Source organism: Camelus dromedarius, chromosome 8 (genome assembly GCF_036321535.1).
Source record: "Camelus dromedarius isolate mCamDro1 chromosome 8, mCamDro1.pat, whole genome shotgun sequence".
In the NCBI taxonomy this organism is placed as follows: domain Eukaryota; kingdom Metazoa; phylum Chordata; class Mammalia; order Artiodactyla; family Camelidae; genus Camelus; species Camelus dromedarius.
This window is the reverse complement of record NC_087443.1, coordinates 8,883,330-8,908,440: the sequence shown is the minus strand read 5'-3', so window position 1 is coordinate 8,908,440 and position 25,111 is coordinate 8,883,330. Positions and strand designations below refer to the sequence as shown.

The 25,111-nt window shown below is 44.2% G+C and overlaps 1 protein-coding gene across 1 annotated transcript; it reads right to left on the bottom strand.

Moving 5' to 3' along the window:
• Positions 1–15,779: 15,779 nt before the first annotated feature.
• On the bottom strand, positions 15,780–16,054 carry LOC135321890 (ragulator complex protein LAMTOR4-like). Its single transcript, XM_064488635.1, is given in 2 exon segments — positions 15,780–15,880; positions 15,883–16,054. Coding segments are annotated over 2 exon segments (273 nt in total).
• Positions 16,055–25,111: the final 9,057 nt, after the last annotated feature.

Here is a 25,111-nt window from a genome sequence, read left to right as displayed (position 1 = left end):
GGGCTGTGTGTGAACACGCTGTCTTGTCTGCTCAATTCTGCTGTGAACCTGAAACTGCTCTAAAAGAATAAAGTCTAGTTTTAAAAAAGAAGGGAATGGATTAATTTGTGATGTAATCTTAAAGGACAAAGTATTCAGGCCTATAAACAGATGGAATAGCATATTCAATTAAAAACCTGTGTCTTGAAAAACATTACTTAGAGCAAAGGAGACAGACATCAAAGTGTACAGTGTGATTTATTTCATTTCTATCAAGTTCAGCCACCATCCAACTGATGGATGCATGTCATCAGAGTGTGTGTGCGTTTCCGTTGAAATGTGACAGAGGTGTACATTCTTGTGTTCATGGATATCATTCAAACGTAGGGTTCATACACTGAGTTTTTGGATACTGTTGAGGGTTAGGAATTTGAAAACTGTGTGAAATCATAAACTTAACATCGATACGCTTCACTATATTTTTATTCTATATAGAGATAAACACAAAAAGAAAGAGGTAAGAAAAATCACCATTGGACAGTAATGGAGAGAATGACACTTTGCCTACAGCCCCTCCCCCGTCACAGCCCCTCCCCCACACGCTGGTAACTGACCCATCCGGGATGTCAGTTGCTGGCTGGGTTCCCGGTGGAATGTTGGGGTGTCCCCCTGGGGCTTGTTGTGGCTCGGGCTCCATGGTAAACGGGCTGAGCCCTGGGAGGGTCCGTGCCATGGAGGGGCTGCTGTCCTCCATGGAGCTTGGCTTTGGGCTGATCCTGAGGGAGCTGAGCGAGGTCCTGGTGTCGCTGCCCCCAGATGGCCTGTCTGCTCAGCTCATGCTCCAGAGCCTCCAGTGGGAGACGCTGTTGAGTCTCCCTGTCCTCACCTCCTTGCTGGCTGTCTTATTTGGCTGCAGGCTCACTCACTCTGTTAGAAGTCGCCTGTATCAAAGACGCGAAAAGCAGCCGGCAGAAAGACTGGCTGCCCAGGTGGAAATGAAGTGCCAGCTCATCGACCGGCTTTACGTGGGTAGACAGGAGTGTGCCAGGGTGGAGACAGCTTTGAAGAACGCCGGGCGAGAGAAGGAGCCAGCAAACATACCCGGCCTCGCTGCCGCTTACAGACACTTGGTGTCCGTCAACCTGAGTTCCAGGAAGGAAGTCACTTGTGTCATCGAAGAACTGAGGAAAGAGAGATTCCCTGCAGTTGATTCAAGCAGAGATGGCGGAGATGCAGAGAGTGCTGGCGTTCCTGGAGGAGGTCACCACAAGCAGCACATCGCAAGGGGCTGTTCCCACCGAGCCGGGAGACCCTGCGCCAAGCCCTGCTGGTCCCTCTCCCAGGAGCGGGCCCTCGTGTTAAAGCCGCGCTGTGCCCTCCCCTCTCACCCAGGCCTCCCAAGCTGCCGGGCTGCGGGCACTCACCCGGTCAGATCTCCTCCTGCGCTGCCCTGAGGCCAGTGGATGGAGGGCAGTCCCCTCCTTTGGACCAGAGTTCCTGCAGCTGTACCCGTGAGCACAGCAGTGAACACCTGCACGGTCAACTTCTCCATCTTCAATGTATTCGAATTCCCAGAACACACCAAGGAACGTGGGACTTTCTCAGTATTCACAGACTGCTTGGATTGTCTCCAATTGGCAATGAAGGAAATGTGTTTAAGAGACTGATCTTTTACTCAGTTTGACCTTCCTTGCACCCCATTTCTCAAGGCAGTTTTAGTAACTATTATACATCAGCTGTGTAAGAGAACTGTATATACAGGTTTCTGTACACAAATATTGCAGTGTCATTTGATAATATGTGTACTTTATCTGTAAAGGCTTTTAGTTGGCCACGGTATTCTTTCTAGAGTTAAAATCTTAAAAGTCATCAGTTTAAGCTAAAGAAATATTTATTCCTGAGTTTTGTATTTAAAAAAAACCAACAAAGCCTTTGAGATGATAATAGAGTTTGCTTGTAAGAGTTTTTATTGAATAGTTATATTCTGTGATAAGGATAGATACACTTAAAAATAAATTTGCTAAATTGCATGGAGATTGTTTCTTTTTCCTGCAATAACGCTGCAGTATGAGTTTTCTGACCAAGAAGAAGTCCACCTGGACAACTTGCGGGAACCTCCACCCCCCTGCCCCTCCTGTCTCGCTTGCCATCTTGCACTCACACGTCAGTGGAAAGCCAGGGCAGGGTTGGGGTTTTCTTTTCATACAGAATTAAGTTTTAGGCCCGCAGGTAGTACCGTTATTCACAGACGACGTGCTCTCCCTGTGGAATGGGCGCAAAGTGGTTTTGATCATGGTGGAAGGGACGGAGCTCATAACACTTTTTTAATGGAGGGAATCACGTGAATAAATGACAGTGGGAGCACCATGATGAGGTGTATGACATTTCCTTGAATTGATTAAAAAAAAGTTGTGCTTGGGTTGGAGAAGATAAATGAACCGTAAAATGTAGTCCTGTCTTCCTGTTGAGGAGGACAGGATGATTCCAAACACATTCCAGGTGAAACAGAAGCGGTGGCGCTTCAGAGGTGACACACATACAAGGACAAAGAAGAGGAGCGGAAGCAGGGGAATGTGGACTGGTCTTGGCAGAAGCGGTCCTGAAGCCCTCTTCCAGGAAGGGACACCTGAGCATGAGGGACACCTGGAGAGAAGCTCTGTGGGTTGAGGGGACAGTACAGGTGATCGCTCTGAAGGAGTTGTCATGGTCACACTGTGTGTGAGGACCAGTCAGACTCAGCGTCTCCGGGATGCAGTGACAGATGGGAGGCCATGGCTGTACCTCACTGACCTGCCCTTAGAGGTGCTTTCTCGGGTAGAAGGAGCCCCGGCTTGGAGGGGGAGGGAGCAGAAGGAGCGACTCAGCCTGAAGCCTCCGCTGCCTGGAAGCAGGGCCTGGTGTCCTTGCTCAGAGCTGAGTTGTGCAGCTGGAGGGGCCCCGGTGGGTGGGGCCAGGGGCAGGGCCTGGGTGTGTCATGTAAAGAGGCCTGGGTGACATGTGCTCCAGGGAATGGAGCAGGGGATGCTGTGGCAGGAAACCTGGGGGGCAGGGACTTGAGTGGCCCTTCCCGGCTCCATGGGTCACTCTTAGATGCCCTGAAGGCCTCCACCCCTGACCTGGCCTCCTCCCTGCCTCAGGTGTCAGCTCCAGTGTCTCTGGAGGCCCTGCTTCGCAAACAAAGCTCAAGCTTGATAAAGAGAGCACAGAGAGTAGAAACTGCAGCCAATGCTTTAAAACATGTTTAACTTGTGTTCCAGAACTTCCACTTATAGGGACCAGTCCTAAAAAATAGAGAGATGTATGGATGCAGATGAACCCTTCAGTACAATTATGAGAGTAAACAAGTGGAATTGGCCCAGCTGTGCACAGCTGGGGCTGCAGAGTGAACTGTGGTGTGCGGCCGCTGGTAAAGACTAAGGGAGATGGGACTGACTGCGTGTCCACCTGGGGGGACATCAGGTTACCGAGGAGCACAGCCCAGGAGCCACCCCACCCATCCCCTCCTGTGCACACACACGCACACACACACGTACACACACACACACATGCACATACGCACACCACTGTACTTTGCAAGGGAAAAGACTGGAGAAATGGAAACTGCTTGTTAAGGACAATTCTTTTGTTTCAGGATTTTATTTGATTTTATCTTATTCTAGTTTTAGTGATATAGACATGCAGGGTTGCATAAATGTACGGCCTACATCGTCGTGACGAGACTGTATACATTGGGAAGTGACTGTTGCAATGACTTGAGTGAATATCCGTCTCTTATGGATACAAGAGAAAAGAAAGAGAAACCTATGTGTGGGTGGGGAGGGCTGTGTGTGAACACGCTGTCTTGTCTGCTCAATTCTGCTGTGAACCTGAAACTGCTCTAAAAGAATAAAGTCTAGTTTTAAAAAAGAAGGGAATGGATTAATTTGTGATGTAATCTTAAAGGACAAAGTATTCAGGCCTATAAACAGATGGAATAGCATATTCAATTAAAAACCTGTGTCTTGAAAAACATTACTTAGAGCAAAGGAGACAGACATCAAAGTGTACAGTGTGATTTATTTCATTTCTATCAAGTTCAGCCACCATCCAACTGATGGATGCATGTCATCAGAGTGTGTGTGCGTTTCCGTTGAAATGTGACAGAGGTGTACATTCTTGTGTTCATGGATATCATTCAAACGTAGGGTTCATACACTGAGTTTTTGGATACTGTTGAGGGTTAGGAATTTGAAAACTGTGTGAAATCATAAACTTAACATCGATACGCTTCACTATATTTTTATTCTATATAGAGATAAACACAAAAAGAAAGAGGTAAGAAAAATCACCATTGGACAGTAATGGAGAGAATGACACTTTGCCTACAGCCCCTCCCCCGTCACAGCCCCTCCCCCACACGCTGGTAACTGACCCATCCGGGATGTCAGTTGCTGGCTGGGTTCCCGGTGGAATGTTGGGGTGTCCCCCTGGGGCTTGTTGTGGCTGGGGCTCCATGGTAACCGGGCAGAGCCCTGGGAGGGTCCGTGCCATGGAGGGGCTGCTGTCCTCCATGGAGCTTGGCTTTGGGCTGATCCTGAGGGAGCTGAGCGAGGTCCTGGTGTCGCTGCCCCCCCCCATGGCCTGTCTGCTCAGCTCATGCTCCAGAGCCTCCAGTGGGAGACGCTGTTGAGTCTCCCTGTCCTCACCTCCTTGCTGGCTGTCTTATTTGGCTGCAGACTCACTCACTCTGTTAGAAGTCGCCTGTATCAAAGACGCGAAAAGCAGCCGGCAGAAAGACTGGCTGCCCAGGTGGAAATGAAGTGCCAGCTCATCGACCGGCTTTACGCGGGTAGACAGGAGTGTGCCAGGGTGGAGACAGCTTTGAAGAACGCCGGGCGAGAGAAGGAGCCAGCAAACATACCCGGCCTCGCTGCCGCTTACAGACACTTGGTGTCCGTCAACCTGAGTTCCAGGAAGGAAGTCACTTGTGTCATCGAAGAACTGAGGAAAGAGAGATTCCCTGCAGTTGATTCAAGCAGAGATGGCAGAGATGCAGAGAGTGCTGGCGTTCCTGGAGGAGGTCACCACAAGCAGCACATCGCAAGGGGCTGTTCCCACCGAGCCGGGAGACCCTGCGCCAAGCCCTGCTGGTCCCTCTCCCAGGAGCGGGCCCTCGTGTTAAAGCCGCGCTGTGCCCTCCCCTCTCACCCAGGCCTCCCAAGCTGCCGGGCTGCGGGCACTCACCCGGTCAGATCTCCTCCTGCGCTGCCCTGAGGCCAGTGGATGGAGGGCAGTCCCCTCCTTTGGACCAGAGTTCCTGCAGCTGTACCCGTGAGCACAGCAGTGAACACCTGCACGGTCAACTTCTCCATCTCCAATGTATTCGAATTCCCAGAACACACCAAGGAATGTGGGACTTTCTCAGTATTCACAGACTGCTTGGATTGTCTCTAATTGGCAATGAAGGAAATGTGTTTAAGAGACTGATCTTTTACTCAGTTTGACCTTCCTTGCACCCCATTTCTCAAGGCAGTTGTAGTAACTATTATACATCAGCTGTGTAAGAGAACTGTATATACAGGTTTCTGTACACAAATATTGCAGTGTCATTTGATAATATGTGTAGTTTATCTGTATAGGCTTTTAGTTGGCCACGGTATTCTTTCTAGAGTTAAAATCTTAAAATTCATCAGTTTAAGCTAAAGAAATATTTATTCCTGTGTTTTGTATTTAAAAAAAAAAAACAAAGTCTTTGAGATGATAACAGAGTATGCTTGTAAGAGTTTTTATTGAATAGTTATATTCTGTGGTAAGGATAGATACACTTAAAAATAAATTTGTTAAATTGCATGGAGATTGTTTCTTTTTCCTGCAATAATGCTGCAGTGTGAGTTTTCTGACCAAGAAGAAGTCCACCTGGACAACTTGCGGGAACCTCCACACCCCTGCCCCTCCTGTCTCGCTTGCCATCTTGCACTCACACGTCAGTGGAAAGCCAGGGCAGGGTTGGGGTTTTCTTTTCATACACAATTAAGTTTTAGGCCCGCAGTGAGTACCGTTATTCACAGACGATGTGCTCTCCCTGTGGAATGGGCGCAAAGTGGTTTTGATCATGGTGGAAGGGACGGAGCTCATAACACTTTTTTAATGGAGGGAATCACGTGAATAAATGACAGTGGGAGCACCATGATGAGGTGTATGACATTTCCTTGAATTGATTAAAAAAAAGTTGTGCTTGGGTTGGAGAAGATAAATGAACCGTAAAATGTAGTCCTGTCTTCCTGTTGAGGAGGACAGGATGATTCCAAACACATTCCAGGTGAAACAGAAGCGATGGCGTTTCAGAGGTGACACACATACTAGGACAAAGAAGAAGAGCGGAAGCAGAGGAATGTGGACTGGTCTTGGCAGAAGCGGTCCTGAAGCCCTCTTCCAGGAAGGGACACCTGAGCATGAAGGACACCTGGAGAGAAGCTCTGTGGGTTGAGGGGACAGTACAGGTGATCGCTCTGAAGGAGTTGTCATGGTCACACTGTGTGTGAGGACCAGTGAAACTCAGCGTCTCCGGGATGCAGTGACAGATGGGAGGCCATGGCTGTACCTCACTGACCTGCCCTTAGAGGTGCTTTCTCGGGTAGAAGGAGCCCCGGCTTGGAGGGGGAGGGAGCAGAAGGAGCGACTCAGCCTGAAGCCTCCGCTGCCTGGAAGCAGGGCCTGGTGTCCTTGCTCAGAGCTGAGTTGTGCAGCTGGAGGGGCCCCGGTGGGTGGGGCCAGGGGCAGGGCCTGGGTGTGTCATGTAAAGAGGCCTGGGTGACATGTGCTCCAGGGAATGGAGCAGGGGATGCTGTGGCAGGAAACCTGGGGGGCAGGGACTCGAGTGGCCCTTCCCGGCTCCATGGGTCACTCTTAGATGCCCTGAAGGCCTCCACCCCTGACCTGGCCTCCTCCCTGCCTCAGGTGTCAGCTCCAGTGTCTCTGGAGGCCCTGCTTCCCAAACAAAGCTCAAGCTTGATAAAGAGAGCACAGATAGTAGAAACTGCAGCCAATGCTTTAAAACATGTTTAACTTGTGTTCCAGAACTTCCACTTATAGGGACCAGTCCTAAAAAATAGAGAGATGTATGGATGCAGATGAAGCCTTCAGTACAATTATGAGAGTAAACGAGTGGAGTTGGCCCAGCTGTGCACAGCTGGGGCTGCAGAGTGAACTGTGGTGGGCGGCCGCTGATAAAGACTAAGGGAGACGGGACTGACTGCGTGTCCACCTGGGGGGACATCAGGTTACCGAGGAGCACAGCCCAGGAGCCTCCCCACCCATCCCCTCCTGTGCACACACACGCACACACACACGTACACACACACACACATGCACATACGCACACCACTGTACTTTGCAAGGGAAAAGACTGGAGAAATGGAAACTGCTTGTTAAGGACAATTCTTTTGTTTCAGGATTTTATTTGATTTTATCTTATTCTAGTTTTAGTGATATAGACATGCAGGGTTGCATAAATGTACGGCCTACATCGTCGTGACGAGACTGTATACATTGGGAAGTGACTGTTGCAATGACTTGAGTGAATATCCGTCTCTTATGGATACAAGAGAAAAGAAAGAGAAACCTATGTGTGGGTGGGGAGGGCTGTGTGTGAACACGCTGTCTTGTCTGCTCAATTCTGCTGTGAACCTGAAACTGCTCTAAAAGAATAAAGTCTAGTTTTAAAAAAGAAGGGAATGGATTAATTTGTGATGTAATCTTAAAGGACAAAGTATTCAGGCCTATAAACAGATGGAATAGCATATTCAATTAAAAACCTGTGTCTTGAAAAACATTACTTAGAGCAAAGGAGACAGACATCAAAGTGTACAGTGTGATTTATTTCATTTCTATCAAGTTCAGCCACCATCCAACTGATGGATGCATGTCATCAGAGTGTGTGTGCGTTTCCGTTGAAATGTGACAGAGGTGTACATTCTTGTGTTCATGGATATCATTCAAACGTAGGGTTCATACACTGAGTTTTTGGATACTGTTGAGGGTTAGGAATTTGAAAACTGTGTGAAATCATAAACTTAACATCGATACGCTTCACTATATTTTTATTCTATATAGAGATAAACACAAAAAGAAAGAGGTAAGAAAAATCAACATTGGACAGTAATGGAGAGGATGACACTTTGCCTACAGCCCCTCCCCCGTCACAGCCCCTCCCCCACACGCTGGTAACTGACCCATCCGGGATGTCAGTTGCTGGCTGGGTTCCCGGTGGAATGTTGGGGTGTCCCCCTGGGGCTTGTTGTGGCTGGGGCTCCATGGTAACCGGGCAGAGCCCTGGGAGGGTCCGTGCCATGGAGGGGCTGCTGTCCTCCATGGAGCTTGGCTTTGGGCTGATCCTGAGGGAGCTGAGCGAGGTCCTGGTGTCGCTGCCCCCACCCCATGGCCTGTCTGCTCAGCTCATGCTCCAGAGCCTCCAGTGGGAGACGCTGTTGAGTCTCCCTGTCCTCACCTCCTTGCTGGCTGTCTTATTTGGCTGCAGGCTCACTCACTCTGTTAGAAGTCGCCTGTATCAAAGACGCGAAAAGCAGCCGGCAGAAAGACTGGCTGCCCAGGTGGAAATGAAGTGCCAGCTCATCGACCGGCTTTACGCGGGTAGACAGGAGTGTGCCAGGGTGGAGACAGCTTTGAAGAACGCCGGGCGAGAGAAGGAGCCAGCAAACATACCCGGCCTCGCTGCCGCTTACAGACACTTGGTGTCCCTCAACCTGAGTTCCAGGAAGGAAGTCACTTGTGTCATCGAAGAACTGAGGAAAGAGAGATTCCCTGCAGTTGATTCAAGCAGAGATGGCGGAGATGCAGAGAGTGCTGGCGTTCCTGGAGGAGGTCACCACAAGCAGCACATCGCAAGGGGCTGTTCCCACCGAGCCGGGAGACCCTGCGCCAAGCCCTGCTGGTCCCTCTCCCAGGAGCGGGCCCTCGTGTTAAAGCCGCGCTGTGCCCTCCCCTCTCACCCAGGCCTCCCAAGCTGCCGGGCTGCGTGCACTCACCCGGTCAGATCTCCTCCTGCGCTGCCCTGAGGCCAGTGGATGGAGGGCAGTCCCCTCCTTTGGACCAGAGTTCCTGCAGCTGTACCCGTGAGCACAGCAGTGAACACCTGCACGGTCAACTTCTCCATCTCCAATGTATTCGAATTCCCAGAACACACCAAGGAACGTGGGACTTTCTCAGTATTCACAGACTGCTTGGATTGTCTCTAATTGGCAATGAAGGAAATGTGTTTAAGAGACTGATCTGTTACTCAGTTTGACCTTCCTTGCACCCCATTTCTCAAGGCAGTTGTAGTAACTATTATACATCAGCTGTGTAAGAGAACTGTATATACAGGTTTCTGTACACAAATATTGCAGTGTCATTTGATAATATGTGTAGTTTATCTGTATAGGCTTTTAGTTGGCCACGGTATTCTTTCTAGAGTTAAAATCTTAAAAGTCATCAGTTGAAGCTAAAGAAATATTTATTCCTGAGTTTTGTATTTAAAAAAAAAAAAACAAAGTCTTTGAGATGATAACAGAGTATGCTTGTAAGAGTTTTTATTGAATAGTTATATTCTGTGGTAAGGATAGATACACTTAAAAATAAATTTGTTAAATTGCATGGAGATTCTTTCTTTTTCCTGCAATAACGCTGCAGTGTGAGTTTTCTGACCAAGAAGAAGTCCACCTGGACAACTTGCGGGAACCTCCACACCCCTGCCCCTCCTGTCTCGCTTGCCATCTTGCACTCACACGTCAGTGGAAAGCCAGGGCAGGGTTGGGGTTTTCTTTTCATACACAATTAAGTTTTAGGCCCACAGTGAGTACCGTTATTCACAGACGATGTGCTCTCCCTGTGGAATGGGCGCAAAGTGGTTTTGATCATGGTGGAAGGGACGGAGCTCATAACACTTTTTTAATGGAGGGAATCACGTGAATAAATGACAGTGGGAGCACCATGATGAGGTGTATGACATTTCCTTGAATTGATTAAAAAAAAGTTGTGCTTGGGTTGGAGAAGATAAATGAACCGTAAAATGTAGTCCTGTCTTCCTGTTGAGGAGGACAGGATGATTCCAAACACATTCCAGGTGAAACAGAAGCGATGGCGTTTCAGAGGTGACACACATACTAGGACAAAGAAGAAGAGCGGAAGCAGGGGAATGTGGACTGGTCTTGGCAGAAGCGGTCCTGAAGCCCTCTTCCAGGAAGGGACACCTGAGCATGAAGGACACCTGGAGAGAAGCTCTGTGGGTTGAGGGGACAGTACAGGTGATCGCTCTGAAGGAGTTGTCATGGTCACACTGTGTGTGAGGACCAGTGAAACTCAGCGTCTCCGGGATGCAGTGACAGATGGGAGGCCATGGCTGTACCTCACTGACCTGCCCTTAGAGGTGCTTTCTCGGGTAGAAGGAGCCCCGGCTTGGAGGGGGTGGGAGCAGAAGGAGCGACTCAGCCTGAAGCCTCCGCTGCCTGGAAGCAGGGCCTGGTGTCCTTGCTCAGAGCTGAGTTGTGCAGCTGGAGGGGCCCCGGTGGGTGGGGCCAGGGGCAGGGCCTGGGTGTGTCATGTAAAGAGGCCTGGGTGACATGTGCTCCAGGGAATGGAGCAGGGGATGCTGTGGCAGGAAACCTGGGGGGCAGGGACTCGAGTGGCCCTTCCCGGCTCCATGGGTCACTCTTAGATGCCCTGAAGGCCTCCACCCCTGACCTGGCCTCCTCCCTGCCTCAGGTGTCAGCTCCAGTGTCTCTGGAGGCCCTGCTTCCCAAACAAAGCTCAAGCTTGATAAAGAGAGCACAGATAGTAGAAACTGCAGCCAATGCTTTAAAACATGTTTAACTTGTGTTCCAGAACTTCCACTTATAGGGACCAGTCCTAAAAAATAGAGAGATGTATGGATGCAGATGAAGCCTTCAGTACAATTATGAGAGTAAACGAGTGGAGTTGGCCCAGCTGTGCACAGCTGGGGCTGCAGAGTGAACTGTGGTGGGCGGCCGCTGATAAAGACTAAGGGAGACGGGACTGACTGCGTGTCCACCTGGGGGGACATCAGGTTACCGAGGAGCACAGCCCAGGAGCCTCCCCACCCATCCCCTCCTGTGCACACACACGCACACACACACGTACACACACACACACATGCACATACGCACACCACTGTACTTTGCAAGGGAAAAGACTGGAGAAATGGAAACTGCTTGTTAAGGACAATTCTTTTGTTTCAGGATTTTATTTGATTTTATCTTATTCTAGTTTTAGTGATATAGACATGCAGGGTTGCATAAATGTACGGCCTACATCGTCGTGACGAGACTGTATACATTGGGAAGTGACTGTTGCAATGACTTGAGTGAATATCCGTCTCTTATGGATACAAGAGAAAAGAAAGAGAAACCTATGTGTGGGTGGGGAGGGCTGTGTGTGAACACGCTGTCTTGTCTGCTCAATTCTGCTGTGAACCTGAAACTGCTCTAAAAGAATAAAGTCTAGTTTTAAAAAAGAAGGGAATGGATTAATTTGTGATGTAATCTTAAAGGACAAAGTATTCAGGCCTATAAACAGATGGAATAGCATATTCAATTAAAAACCTGTGTCTTGAAAAACATTACTTAGAGCAAAGGAGACAGACATCAAAGTGTACAGTGTGATTTATTTCATTTCTATCAAGTTCAGCCACCATCCAACTGATGGATGCATGTCATCAGAGTGTGTGTGCGTTTCCGTTGAAATGTGACAGAGGTGTACATTCTTGTGTTCATGGATATCATTCAAACGTAGGGTTCATACACTGAGTTTTTGGATACTGTTGAGGGTTAGGAATTTGAAAACTGTGTGAAATCATAAACTTAACATCGATACGCTTCACTATATTTTTATTCTATATAGAGATAAACACAAAAAGAAAGAGGTAAGAAAAATCAACATTGGACAGTAATGGAGAGGATGACACTTTGCCTACAGCCCCTCCCCCGTCACAGCCCCTCCCCCACACGCTGGTAACTGACCCATCCGGGATGTCAGTTGCTGGCTGGGTTCCCGGTGGAATGTTGGGGTGTCCCCCTGGGGCTTGTTGTGGCTGGGGCTCCATGGTAACCGGGCAGAGCCCTGGGAGGGTCCGTGCCATGGAGGGGCTGCTGTCCTCCATGGAGCTTGGCTTTGGGCTGATCCTGAGGGAGCTGAGCGAGGTCCTGGTGTCGCTGCCCCCACCCCATGGCCTGTCTGCTCAGCTCATGCTCCAGAGCCTCCAGTGGGAGACGCTGTTGAGTCTCCCTGTCCTCACCTCCTTGCTGGCTGTCTTATTTGGCTGCAGGCTCACTCACTCTGTTAGAAGTCGCCTGTATCAAAGACGCGAAAAGCAGCCAGCAGAAAGACTGGCTGCCCAGGTGGAAATGAAGTGCCAGCTCATCGACCGGCTTTACGCGGGTAGACAGGAGTGTGCCAGGGTGGAGACAGCTTTGAAGAACGCCGGGCGAGAGAAGGAGCCAGCAAACATACCCGGCCTCGCTGCCGCTTACAGACACTTGGTGTCCCTCAACCTGAGTTCCAGGAAGGAAGTCACTTGTGTCATCGAAGAACTGAGGAAAGAGAGATTCCCTGCAGTTGATTCAAGCAGAGATGGCGGAGATGCAGAGAGTGCTGGCGTTCCTGGAGGAGGTCACCACAAGCAGCACATCGCAAGGGGCTGTTCCCACCGAGCCGGGAGACCCTGCGCCAAGCCCTGCTGGTCCCTCTCCCAGGAGCGGGCCCTCGTGTTAAAGCCGCGCTGTGCCCTCCCCTCTCACCCAGGCCTCCCAAGCTGCCGGGCTGCGTGCACTCACCCGGTCAGATCTCCTCCTGCGCTGCCCTGAGGCCAGTGGATGGAGGGCAGTCCCCTCCTTTGGACCAGAGTTCCTGCAGCTGTACCCGTGAGCACAGCAGTGAACACCTGCACGGTCAACTTCTCCATCTCCAATGTATTCGAATTCCCAGAACACACCAAGGAACGTGGGACTTTCTCAGTATTCACAGACTGCTTGGATTGTCTCTAATTGGCAATGAAGGAAATGTGTTTAAGAGACTGATCTGTTACTCAGTTTGACCTTCCTTGCACCCCATTTCTCAAGGCAGTTGTAGTAACTATTATACATCAGCTGTGTAAGAGAACTGTATATACAGGTTTCTGTACACAAATATTGCAGTGTCATTTGATAATATGTGTAGTTTATCTGTATAGGCTTTTAGTTGGCCACGGTATTCTTTCTAGAGTTAAAATCTTAAAAGTCATCAGTTGAAGCTAAAGAAATATTTATTCCTGAGTTTTGTATTTAAAAAAAAAAAAACAAAGTCTTTGAGATGATAACAGAGTATGCTTGTAAGAGTTTTTATTGAATAGTTATATTCTGTGGTAAGGATAGATACACTTAAAAATAAATTTGTTAAATTGCATGGAGATTCTTTCTTTTTCCTGCAATAACGCTGCAGTGTGAGTTTTCTGACCAAGAAGAAGTCCACCTGGACAACTTGCGGGAACCTCCACACCCCTGCCCCTCCTGTCTCGCTTGCCATCTTGCACTCACACGTCAGTGGAAAGCCAGGGCAGGGTTGGGGTTTTCTTTTCATACACAATTAAGTTTTAGGCCCACAGTGAGTACCGTTATTCACAGACGATGTGCTCTCCCTGTGGAATGGGCGCAAAGTGGTTTTGATCATGGTGGAAGGGACGGAGCTCATAACACTTTTTTAATGGAGGGAATCACGTGAATAAATGACAGTGGGAGCACCATGATGAGGTGTATGACATTTCCTTGAATTGATTAAAAAAAAGTTGTGCTTGGGTTGGAGAAGATAAATGAACCCTAAAATGTAGTCCTGTCTTCCTGTTGAGGAGGACAGGATGATTCCAAACACATTCCAGGTGAAACAGAAGCGATGGCGTTTCAGAGGTGACACACATACTAGGACAAAGAAGAAGAGTGGAAGCAGGGGAATGTGGACTGGTCTTGGCAGAAGCGGTCCTGAAGCCCTCTTCCAGGAAGGGACACCTGAGCATGAAGGACACCTGGAGAGAAGCTCTGTGGGTTGAGGGGACAGTACAGGTGATCGCTCTGAAGGAGTTGTCATGGTCACACTGTGTGTGAGGACCAGTTAGACTCAGAGTATCCAGGATGCAGTGAAAGAATGGTAGAAGTGAGTTTCCGGCTACCAGGGATCAGAAGATTGGAGGAGTTGTCACCACGACACTTCGATTTCAATTTGAAAGGTTGTTGGCTACCAGCTTGGACAAAAAGATAAAATGGGTAGTATAGCATGAGTGTGATTTGAGGCTGATAACGGTGGTGACTGGACGATGGGAGCGATGGAAGTGCAGATGGAGCAGTGAAACTGATTCCCCCTCGAGTCCTGCAGGTTGAGACCATGGGACATAAAGGGGTTTGTGGGTTGAGGAAAGCAATTAGTTGGGATTGAGATAAGAGATCCAAGTGAAGCATCTAAATCAGAGGTGATGACTTCCAGTGAAACACGTATGAAAAACAGGAGTGCATTTGGAAGAGAAATTGGAAAGGGACTGTCTTGAAGAAGACTTTAGACAAGGTCCCATGACACCAGAGTAGAAATGCCCAGTGCTCAGGGGGTACAAATGTCTTGGGGTCAGGGAGGGATTAGAACGGCAGCTACAAACTCAGGGAGGAATGTTACTCCAGCAGAGACATAGACCAAGGCTGGGTCAACTTCAGAGGGGAAACTCCATGGGCCTGTTTGTGCTCCCAGGTCAACTTGGGTTTCTCAGTATCAACAATAAAACAAAGGGCTACAATGGTGGTCTCTTTGAGTGTTTCCCCACGTGCTGGGGTTTGAGTTGTGCCGAGTCCACATCCTGGTCCCTATTCACAAGGGAAGTGACACCTCAGGTAGTCACAGAGCCCTGGAGAGCAATAAGGAACGTGATGTGACGGATCACAGGAGAGTCATGGCACAGGAAGTGCTCCTGTTGTCTTTGGCTCTTGTAAAATGATGGCATCCTGTGTTTGACATGGTGACTCAGCCTGAGATTGGGGTTTGAACTCGGGTCTACCTCCAGGCACCCTGTTCCCCTCTCTATCAGATGATCTTGGGGTGGTAAGACATCCTACTTTCCTTATGCTTCTGAGGGTGAATTCCACACTACCATCCTGTTAACCTCTGAATCCATTAGCTCCCAATTCCCAAGTCTGGGGTTGAGCGTCCTTTAGCCAGAACATTAGAGCCCATGAAAGCAGTGTCACATGTGTCTTAACCTGGAGCAGGAGCCTCACCTCCCTTGGAAAATTAGAAATATGCTGGAATAAGGGACAGTGATTGGATACCTGGGTGCTTAAAGGAGAGTATTCAAATTATTCTAAAAATGAGATACTTTCAATTACATAAATAAAGTAACTTATCTCACTAAGAAGGGAGAATTGACATTTGGGGGACATTTCTTTGAGTATGAAAAGTTCACTATCAATGTAGTCAGATGCTTTTATCTTTTTCATATATTTTTTCTTTCTTTTCTTTTCTTTTCTTTTCTTTTTTTTTTTTTTTACCTGGGACCATCCAGTTCAACTTCGTTAGATAGGAGGGTGGGGAGAGGGAGATCCACTCACCCCCACTCTCCCTAACATAGTGCAAAGTAGGCATACCTCTGCTGGTCCAGGTAGGGGTGGGGAGGTGGGTGAGCCCACAGCCTCAGTCCTAGAGGCAAGCTGAGAGAGAAATGGCGGAGATTTGTGTCTTCCTCATCACAGAGGCTCAGGACCCCTCCACCTCAGCCCCTCCCCTACAGGCAGGGGCAGATGTCAGTGGGCTCCTGGCCTCAGTTCAAACACTCTCTGGCCTGACATGGTCACCAGCAAAGTGTGTTCTCCAAAGACCACCGACAGGAGCTTGAAGGGTATGTTCCTGTGGTGCTGTGGAAACCACAGGTGGCGCTGACCTGCTCAGAGATGGTGCTGGCCGTCTGCTGGTCATTCTCTTGATCCCCAGGTGTCACCAGCATCGCACCATCACTCAGCACCAGGTAAGGGAGCTGGTCTAGGATTCGCTCCAGCCCCCGGGTCAGGGCAGAAGGCATCACAGCCCTAGGTGCTGGAGGGCGCTTTCTGCCAGACTTGGCTTCTGGGTCCACTTCAGTTTCAAAACTTATTGACTTAAAATTAGAAGAACCACAGAGTCCAAAGCAGCTCCAAGCCCCCACCGCTGTCAATTACTAATCTGTTCTTTGTAACTCGGAGTCAGGTTTTGGTGTTTCAACAGTTTTGGTGGGTTTTTTGTTTGTTTGGGGTTTCTTTTTTGGTTCCACAATGTGAGATCATGTGATATCTTTCTTTCTTTGTCTGACATTTCAGTTAGCAAAAGACCCTCCAAGTACATCTGTGTTGTTGCAAATGGCAAGATATCTTTCTTTTTATGTCTGAAAAATATCCCATATATATTCAATCGGATATTTATTATATATATACATCACGTTTTCATATATGTGGAATATTTGTGTCATATGTATATATGACATTTTCTTTATCTGTCATCTATTGATGGAAACTTAAGATCACTTCCATGTTTTAGCTCTAGTAAATAATGCTGCAGTAAACATAGGGGTGCAGATAGGTTTTTCAGTTAGTGTTTTTGCTTCCTTTGGATAAATATCTAGAGGGAGAACACTGGATCATATAGTAGTTCTTTCTATTTTAATTTTTTGAGGACCCTCCATACTATATTCCATAGTGGCTGCATCAATTTACATTCCCACCAACAGTGCAGGAGGGTTCCCTTTTTACCACATTCCTGCTAGCACTTGTTATTTTCCTGTCTTTTTGATAATAGCTGTTCCAATAGGTGTGAGGTGAAATCTCATTGTGGCTTTGATTTGCATTTCCCCGATGGTCAGTCACCTTGAAGATCCTTTCATGTGTCTGTTGACTCTCTGTGTGCCTTCTTTGAAAAAATGCCTACACAGATCCTCTGCCTGTTTTGAATCAGATTGTTTTTTCTTTTTCTTTCTTTCTTTTTTTCCCTACTGAATTGTAGAAGATCTTTATGTATTTTGGATATTAACTACTAATCATACATGAGTTTACAAATATTTCCTCCCGTTCCATAGGTTGCCTATCCATTTTGTTGATGGTTTCCTTTGCTGTGCAAAAGTTTTTTAGTTTGATGGAGTCCCATTTTTTTTTCACTTTTGCTTTTGTTGCCTTTGCTTCTTGTGTCAAATTTTAAAAATAAGTATGAAGACCAATATCAATGAGCTTAGCACGTATGTTTTCTTCTGTAAGTTTTACATCTACATTCAAGTCTTTAATCCACTTTGAGTTAGTTTTTGTGGGTGGTGTAAGCTAGTGGTAAAGCTTCATTCTTTTGCATGTGGCTCTTCTGTTTTCCAGACCCCATTTATTGAAGAGAATGCATTTTCCCCATTGTATATTCCTGGCTCCTTTGTCATAAATTAATTAATTCGTGGGTTTATTTCTGGGCTCTCAATTCTGTTCCACTGATCTATGTGTCTGTTTTTATGTCAGTACCATATAGTTTTGACTCCTGTAACTTTGTATAAAGTTTGAAGTGAGGAAGTATGATTCATCCAGCTTTGTTCTTCTTTCTTGAAATTGCTTTGTCTATTCAGGGTATTTTGTCTTCTATAAAAATTCTTGGATCAATAATTCTCTTTCTGTGCTCACATCTTGTATGTTCTTTGGCCTGAGGCTTACCCGCCCTTAAGCCTACAAGATGTTTGGTGGTGCTGGGTCTTGGTACCTAAGGATCCAATCAAGGTGTCAGCCTCCAGGGAAGCTCACTTACATGAACATTCCTGGAATATCTGCCATCAGCTTTTATTTCTGCAGGGTGAAGCACAGGCATCCCCTAACTCCCCAGGCACCTTTCAAAACCAGCAGGCAGGTCTGGCCCAAGTTCCTATGAAATCACTGCCTCTGCCCTTGGATCTGGCACATGCGAAATTCTGTGTATGTGTCCCAAGAGAATGAAATCTCTGTTTGCCTCAGTCACGTGGTGCTCCTGGAGGTAAGGCCCCTGGCCTTCAAAACCACATGTCCTGGGCTCTTCTCTTCCCAACGCTGGACCCCAGGCTGGGGAGCCTGACATGGGGCTCAGAGGTCTCAGTCCTGTGGGAGGGCCTCTGTGACTTAATTACTCTTGAGCTGGTGGGTCACACACCCAGGCGGTATGGGGCCTGATTCTATTGTGAGCATGCCCTCCTACTGTCCCCTGCAGGTCTCTCTCTATATTTCCAGTTGAAGAAGACCTTTTTTGCTAGGTTCCAGTCTTTTTTCTCAATGGTTGTTTAGCAGTCATTGTGGTTTTGTTTTTAGTCATGAGCAGAAGTGAACTCGTGGTCCTACGACTCTGCCATCTTGAACCCCCCGATACTCTATTTTCTTTTAACCAGACATAAGGTGTGATGTAGGTCAGGTATAACCAGAACTTTCCCATCCCACCCAGGATTTGACTTTTTATCATGGGACCCAGTGCCTGACTTGGGTGCCCAGTTGTCCCTGATATACTGTGCTTGGGGAAAAGACTGTTTTTTCAGAGTGTGAAATAACAAGACAATTTCTTACCCTGTATATGTGTTTGGTTAGAATCTTGCTCTATTGCATCTCAAAGGACTCCCAGATACCTTTCGCCTCTTCATCCTAACACAGGGTCCTTAGCTTGCACCATAATATCTGACTAACAGGTCTCCAGCTTTGAGTCTCCCCTCTACACCATCATTCACAAGTGCCTCATGATGGCCTTTCAGAAAAGCTTATCTGAGTGCACTGCATCCTGGCCTAGAAGCATTCCCATGGCTAAGCAGTGACTGCCCAATGGAGTCCAAACTCTTCAGCAGGCCCTTAAGACCCTTTGCAAAGATGGCTTGCCATCTTCTGATTCCATCTCCCTAAGCACCTTATGTTCTAGCTATATCAGATTTTACCATCCATTTCTTGTCACTTTATTGGTTACTTTTCAAAATTCAATTTAAATATAATTGTACAAGTATATTTAGTCGTTCCTCTCTTGTGTTTCTATAGTATCTTCTTTATATAACTAAAAAAATACCTTTATACTGGGTAGTGGTTACTCAGATATCTATCTGTTCTCCACTAGTCTATGAGCTATGAAGGAAGGGTCTATGTTTCTATTTTTTATTTTCTATTAATTTAATAAAACAGTTGTTGAATGATAGGAATTAGACTATAATATATCTGAGATTCCTTACTGATCTAAATATCATAAATTTTTATTATCCAATTCTATTTTAGGAGACAAACCAACCTAAATTTATAAGTTGCCCTTGTAGAAAGCATTTTGGTAATAAAAGTATCAGGAATGTTAAAAAATGTCCATTAAATCTGATCCAGTAATTGTAATTGTAATAATCTATATTAAGGAAATAATCAGAAATATAGTGAAAAAAGGCTATCAATAAGGATGTTCAACAAAATATTTCTTAAGAGCAGGGAAAATTGGAGTCTAATTTCTTACAACAATCTAATGACTTACTAAATTACAGCACAATCATAAGATGGATTATTATCAAACCACCTTAAACAGTTCTTGAATTATAGTAAATGACATAGGAAATGCTCATGGTATAACTTCCAGAGGGAAAAAATATATAAAAGTGAATAAAGATGTCCAGTCAAATGGAATGATGAAATCATAGGCTGAGCCTTTCTTCTGCTGAAAACACATAGCAATGAATGGGAACATAAAAGAGAAAATCAAACCAACACAATGTGTTAATATCTCTTTGGACCAGAAATAGCAGAGAAGCCCAAGTTAATAAATAATGTGGAGATGAGAGGTCACTGGAGTGTGCACATGGAAAGGAAAAGGTAAAGATCTTAGCTTACATGGAAACTGGTGGGGAAAGAGGTCACACAGCAGGGAATGGAACTGGTCTCACCACTGGAAACCCAGAGCTGTGACTGGGCTCCACTCATGAAAGGAGTGTGAAAAGAGATATGGTCCATACACAGCTGTGTGTCTAGGGCAGCAACAGCAGACAGATAAGCTTTCCAGGCAAGACCTGAGCCAAGTCATTCACTAGCTTGATGTCTGAATCTGCAATAACCTAACATGTCCACATGGCAGGACTTTTAGGCAGGCTAAGTCAAAATAATTGAAAAAATTAAGAGAGTGCAAATGTGTGGGGTCAGGGGACAGGAGAGAGCAAGGGACAAACAGATTGACAGGCATTTTCTGTCAGAACTCCTCAACTCTTCAGTTGTAACACAAAAGCAATCATAGATAATTCATAAATGATTGGATGTATAAGGCTATGTTCCAATTGAATTTTATTTACAAAAAGCCTACAGGCTGTAAACTTCTGACATCTTCTGACACCTGTTTTAAATCAACATTCTAATACCTTAAAGAAAACTAATGAGTAGAAACAAAGGATACAGCTATTAACAAATGAAAGATGATACAAAAACTATAGGAATTCCAAACAGAATTTTAATATATTTTTATAAGCATCAAAGAGATAAAGGAAAGATAATATTCAAAATAAGAACAAGAAATTATTTTAAAAGTAATCATAGATATGGTAAAAAATATTATAACTCTTAAGAAACAAAAAATCATTATGATTTTAAGATAATTGCATTGAAAATATAAACATCAGGTTGGACAGAGTCATAGAGAAAGTTAGTGAACTGGAAGACATTGTTGAGAAATACAAGAAGGTTATAGCAAAAGGAGTAGTGTAGGTTTTAAAAATATAAAAGACAAGTTAGGAGACACAGAGTGTTGGACCAAATGGCTCCGATACCCATCTAAGAGGAATTTCAGGAAAAGAGGAGAAACTGATCAATATATGAAAAGGTAATTGTGAAGAATTCTTGAAACATTAAGGTACACATCAGTCTTTAAAATAAAAGTTCTAAGTACAGGGAAAGATAATAAATAAATAAATAAACAGACAAATAAACAAATAAATAAAGTCATACTACATATATTAAAGCAAAGCCAAAGATGAATAAGGATGAGAAAATACAAAAGTCAACAAAAATAAAAGTCATTATCCACAAAACATGACAGATTGAAAACAGATTTATCAGTGATAAGAGATGGCAGAAGAAAAACAGTATCTTCAAAATATTGATGAAAATGTGTCAATCTACAATTCTATGTCCAGCACACTGGTCATTCAAAAATAAGAAAGACAATTTTTTGCAGTCATTTCCAGACTCAGAACTTAACACCCACCAAGCCTCACTGAGCAAACAACCAAATGAGAAGGGAAAAATGGGATGCAAAAGTGCTGGCAGAGTGATTAAATATGTTGGTAAATGTTATTATTTAAGGATTATAAAATATCAGTAATTTTTAAAAGAAAAATGATACTAGTAAAAGTCTGAAAAACAGAAGAAAGAAAAGAGTAGTTAATTATTAGTCAGAATGTTCTAAAAGTTTCAGCTTATTTGGGAAGGTAAATATATTGAGTAAATTTATGGGATATTTTAAAACTATACACATTAAGAAAATATGTTAACAATTAAGATCAGCCAACAATAGTAATACTGTCTATAGCTTTCACAATGTATTGCAGGAGTCAGGGAGAGAATGTCAACAAAATTTTCAGACAATAGAAAGCCAGAAAAAGACATAATGTAAACATAAATATATTATCCAACTATAGAGCAGAGAACGTAAGAATGGACAAAAATTACAAAAATTGTATGCATCATGGTGTCGATGGAATAATTCGTGCATGTGCAACATATACACACACTAGATAAAAACATGCCAAATATTAACCTTATATTACTGGACTATAGGATGACAGATGATGGAAGAAATTTTCACATACTGAAATATGGGTAAGTCATTCTGGCTTACACATGATTTGGCTTAAAGTTTATGCTAGCTACAACAGACTGTTGTGAGGCTTTCAAACATGCACTGTACATCTGCTTTGACTATGAAAGAAAAGAATGCATTCAAGAATCAAAATGGATCAGTACCATACTGTTTTAATTACTATAGCTTTGTAGTATACTCTGAAGTCCGGGAGCATGATTCCCTTACTTCTGTTCCCCTTTCTTAAGATTGTTTTGGAAATTTGGATTCTACTGTGTTTCCACACAAATTTTAGTAATTTATTCTAGGTCTGTGAAAAATGCCCTTGGTATTTTGATAGGGATTGCATTGAATCTGTAGACCGCCTTGGGTAGTACGGTCATTTTAACAATACTAATTCTTCCAATCCCAGAACATGGTATACCTTTCCCTCTGTTTGTGTTGTCTTCAACTTCTTTCATCAGTGTCATTATAGATGTGTTCCTGTATTACCAAAAACTTGAATTTTCTGCACCGTAGCAAACTCAAGGACACCACCAGTCACTCTCCAAACAATATGTGCTAGTAGTTGCTAGCTGTAACCTCATGGTCTCAAGGTCTCCCCTTGTAACAATGCAACTGTTTTGGACCAATCTTTGCTTAACAAACACCCTTACTTCTTGCCAGCTCCAATTCTAGTTCTTGACAAACAACATATGTAATTTTGCAGTTTTTGCCTGTATAAGCCTTCCCCATTTTGTGGTTCAGCAGAATACAATCCAAGTGCTTCCTGACTCTGTCTCTCAGGCTATAATCCTCAGATTGGCTCAAATAAAACTGTTCTCTGTTCCTACTGTAATTGTTTATTGATTATTTCCATTGATAAAAATAAATATATTTTCTTCCCTACATTTTTCAATGTTGTCTGATGTTCCATACTAAAATGTTACTCATTCTAAAACCATATTAAGAAGTAATTTTTAAAAAGCTACTGGTTGCATTTGAATTAAGTTTATAACATCATTTTTTCTTTTCTCAAACAAAAATAAATAAAATCAGACATCTACAATTATAAATGTAAGTGTTCAAAACAAATATAAATCAATACAAATAAGTCTATGAGCTGATTTTTCCTGTATATGTCTGGACAAAGACATTATTTCAACTTGAAATTATAGGTAATGAATTTTAAATATTTTCAAGTCAGATACTGAAGGTGGGGGAGGGCAGGAGGTACAGGGAAGAACGTGCATGAGAACATTCGTGCCCAGTTTCAGGAACTTAAGACCTTGTGTTCCCCACTGTTCCAACCTAATCTCCAAGTGGACGCACAGCGGTTTCAGGGTGGGGTCTCAACTGTGTACACTTTCGTGTTTTCACCCTCCTAGACCAGAAAATTAGCTCATTAATTTTTATGTTTTATTATTAAAAGTATAACTACCATCTAAACTGAAAAGGCAAACTCTCTCCAGCATTTCTGCACAGCTGGGCCAACAGTGCCACTCCAACAGTGAGTCTGACCGAGGCTTGTTAGTATGTAGATTAAGAAAATTTTAAAGTTAAGTATTATTTCAAATAAGCTGGAGCTTTAAAAAAAATGCAAAGACATATTATAAATCACGTTAGCAATTGAGATGTAGAAATTAACATCCAGGTAGCTATAAATAATGCAAAATGTGTGTAGTTCCAAAGAAAAAAGTAAAATTGTTTCATATCTAACAAAGAAGAAGCTGTTCACCTTCTTTCTGGCACATTTAGAGACATTAATTTTTTTCATTGCTGAAAATCTGGATATGTGAAACCTAATACATGTTTTTTAAAACACCCTCTGTAATACAAGCTTTGTTTTGTGTGTGTATAATATTCAATCAGCCAGGACTATTTCCCCCATTGATAAAAAGAGCAACATGGCTTTACAATCAAGTTTGACATGACATGATAATATATCTATTAGATTACCCATATAGTAATATATTCTGTACTACTAACATATCTGTATACAGTGTATGTACAGCTATGGTAATAAAAGTGATATATTTTTAAGAAACAGGATTGTTTGTAAAATGATTTAAGCAACTTGACTTCCTTTGTCTTTCCTAACTTGTAAATCAGTGAACTGACTAGCAATACCTGAATCAATTAACAAAACATGTAGTAAATGCCTGCTGATAGGCACGCTGAGCAAAATTAATTCCGAGTGATTGGAGTAACAGCTCCAACCACGTGGGTATACAAATAGGACTAACTATATACATATATAACTATATAAATATAGTTATATGTGTTTTATAGAGAAAGAATGAAATCAGGAAGACTTTGCATAGCTCTTGTGAAATTATCCAAAAATCTTGCTTCATTACTTTTTACTCAGATTACTTCTTAATTCTTTAAATTAATGAAATTTAACGTATTGGAGGATTGAATAAGATATATTTACCAATACAAAAGAAATCTTTATTCATATACAGTTATGATCCTCAGACTCTGTTTCAAATCCATTGTTATAAGTAACATTTACAAAAACTACTTGTTTCAATCCAAAAATCAGTTGTTAAAAACTATTCAAGAGCTAGCATATGTTTAGAAGAAAGTTTTTGTTTTTAAAGAAATGTGATTTAACAGGTTGACAAAGTGGAGATTCCTATGAAAATGTGTATCATACAGATAAACAGCGTTTGAACAAATATAACCATAAAAAATCACAAAAATTACATGCTCTTCGTGTCCTAAGCAAGGATGATGTCTTCCCCAATTTTGGGAAAGCACGGTGTCTGGCATTTCACAGAAGCCCGATGAAAGCCAAGTTAAGAGGTAAAAGACAATGCACAAAACACGTTTATCCTCACATTATTCATGACACGTGTGCACAGAAGATACTGCATTTTCCAAATGGAAAGAGCCCACCCATAGCCTGGATGCCATCTACAGGGTCCTATGATGCGCTCACTGCTCAGGTTCGTCCAGAGACTTGGCATTTTCCTTGTCTTTGGAGGACCGGCCATGCGTCTCCATTTTTTCCAGTTCATCTGATTGTGCTCTGTGGAAAAACAAAAGCCAAGTGGTTGTTAGATAATCATGATCTTAAATACAGGAAAATTCTGTGTATTTTGATATTTTCAGCATCTATTTGAGGTAAAGCTTGACTTAATTCATGACACATTTTAAAATGTTTAAATATGTTTAATGCAAACCAGATCATCTCCAAATCTTCCAAATGCTATTGGCTATTAGTCATGCACCAAAAAAATATATATATATTTTTATTTATTCCAGCATGCTTTAAAACAGTACAGTTTTCCTCCCTTGTTTTTAGGTATTTATAATGCTCTCTGGAATGCAA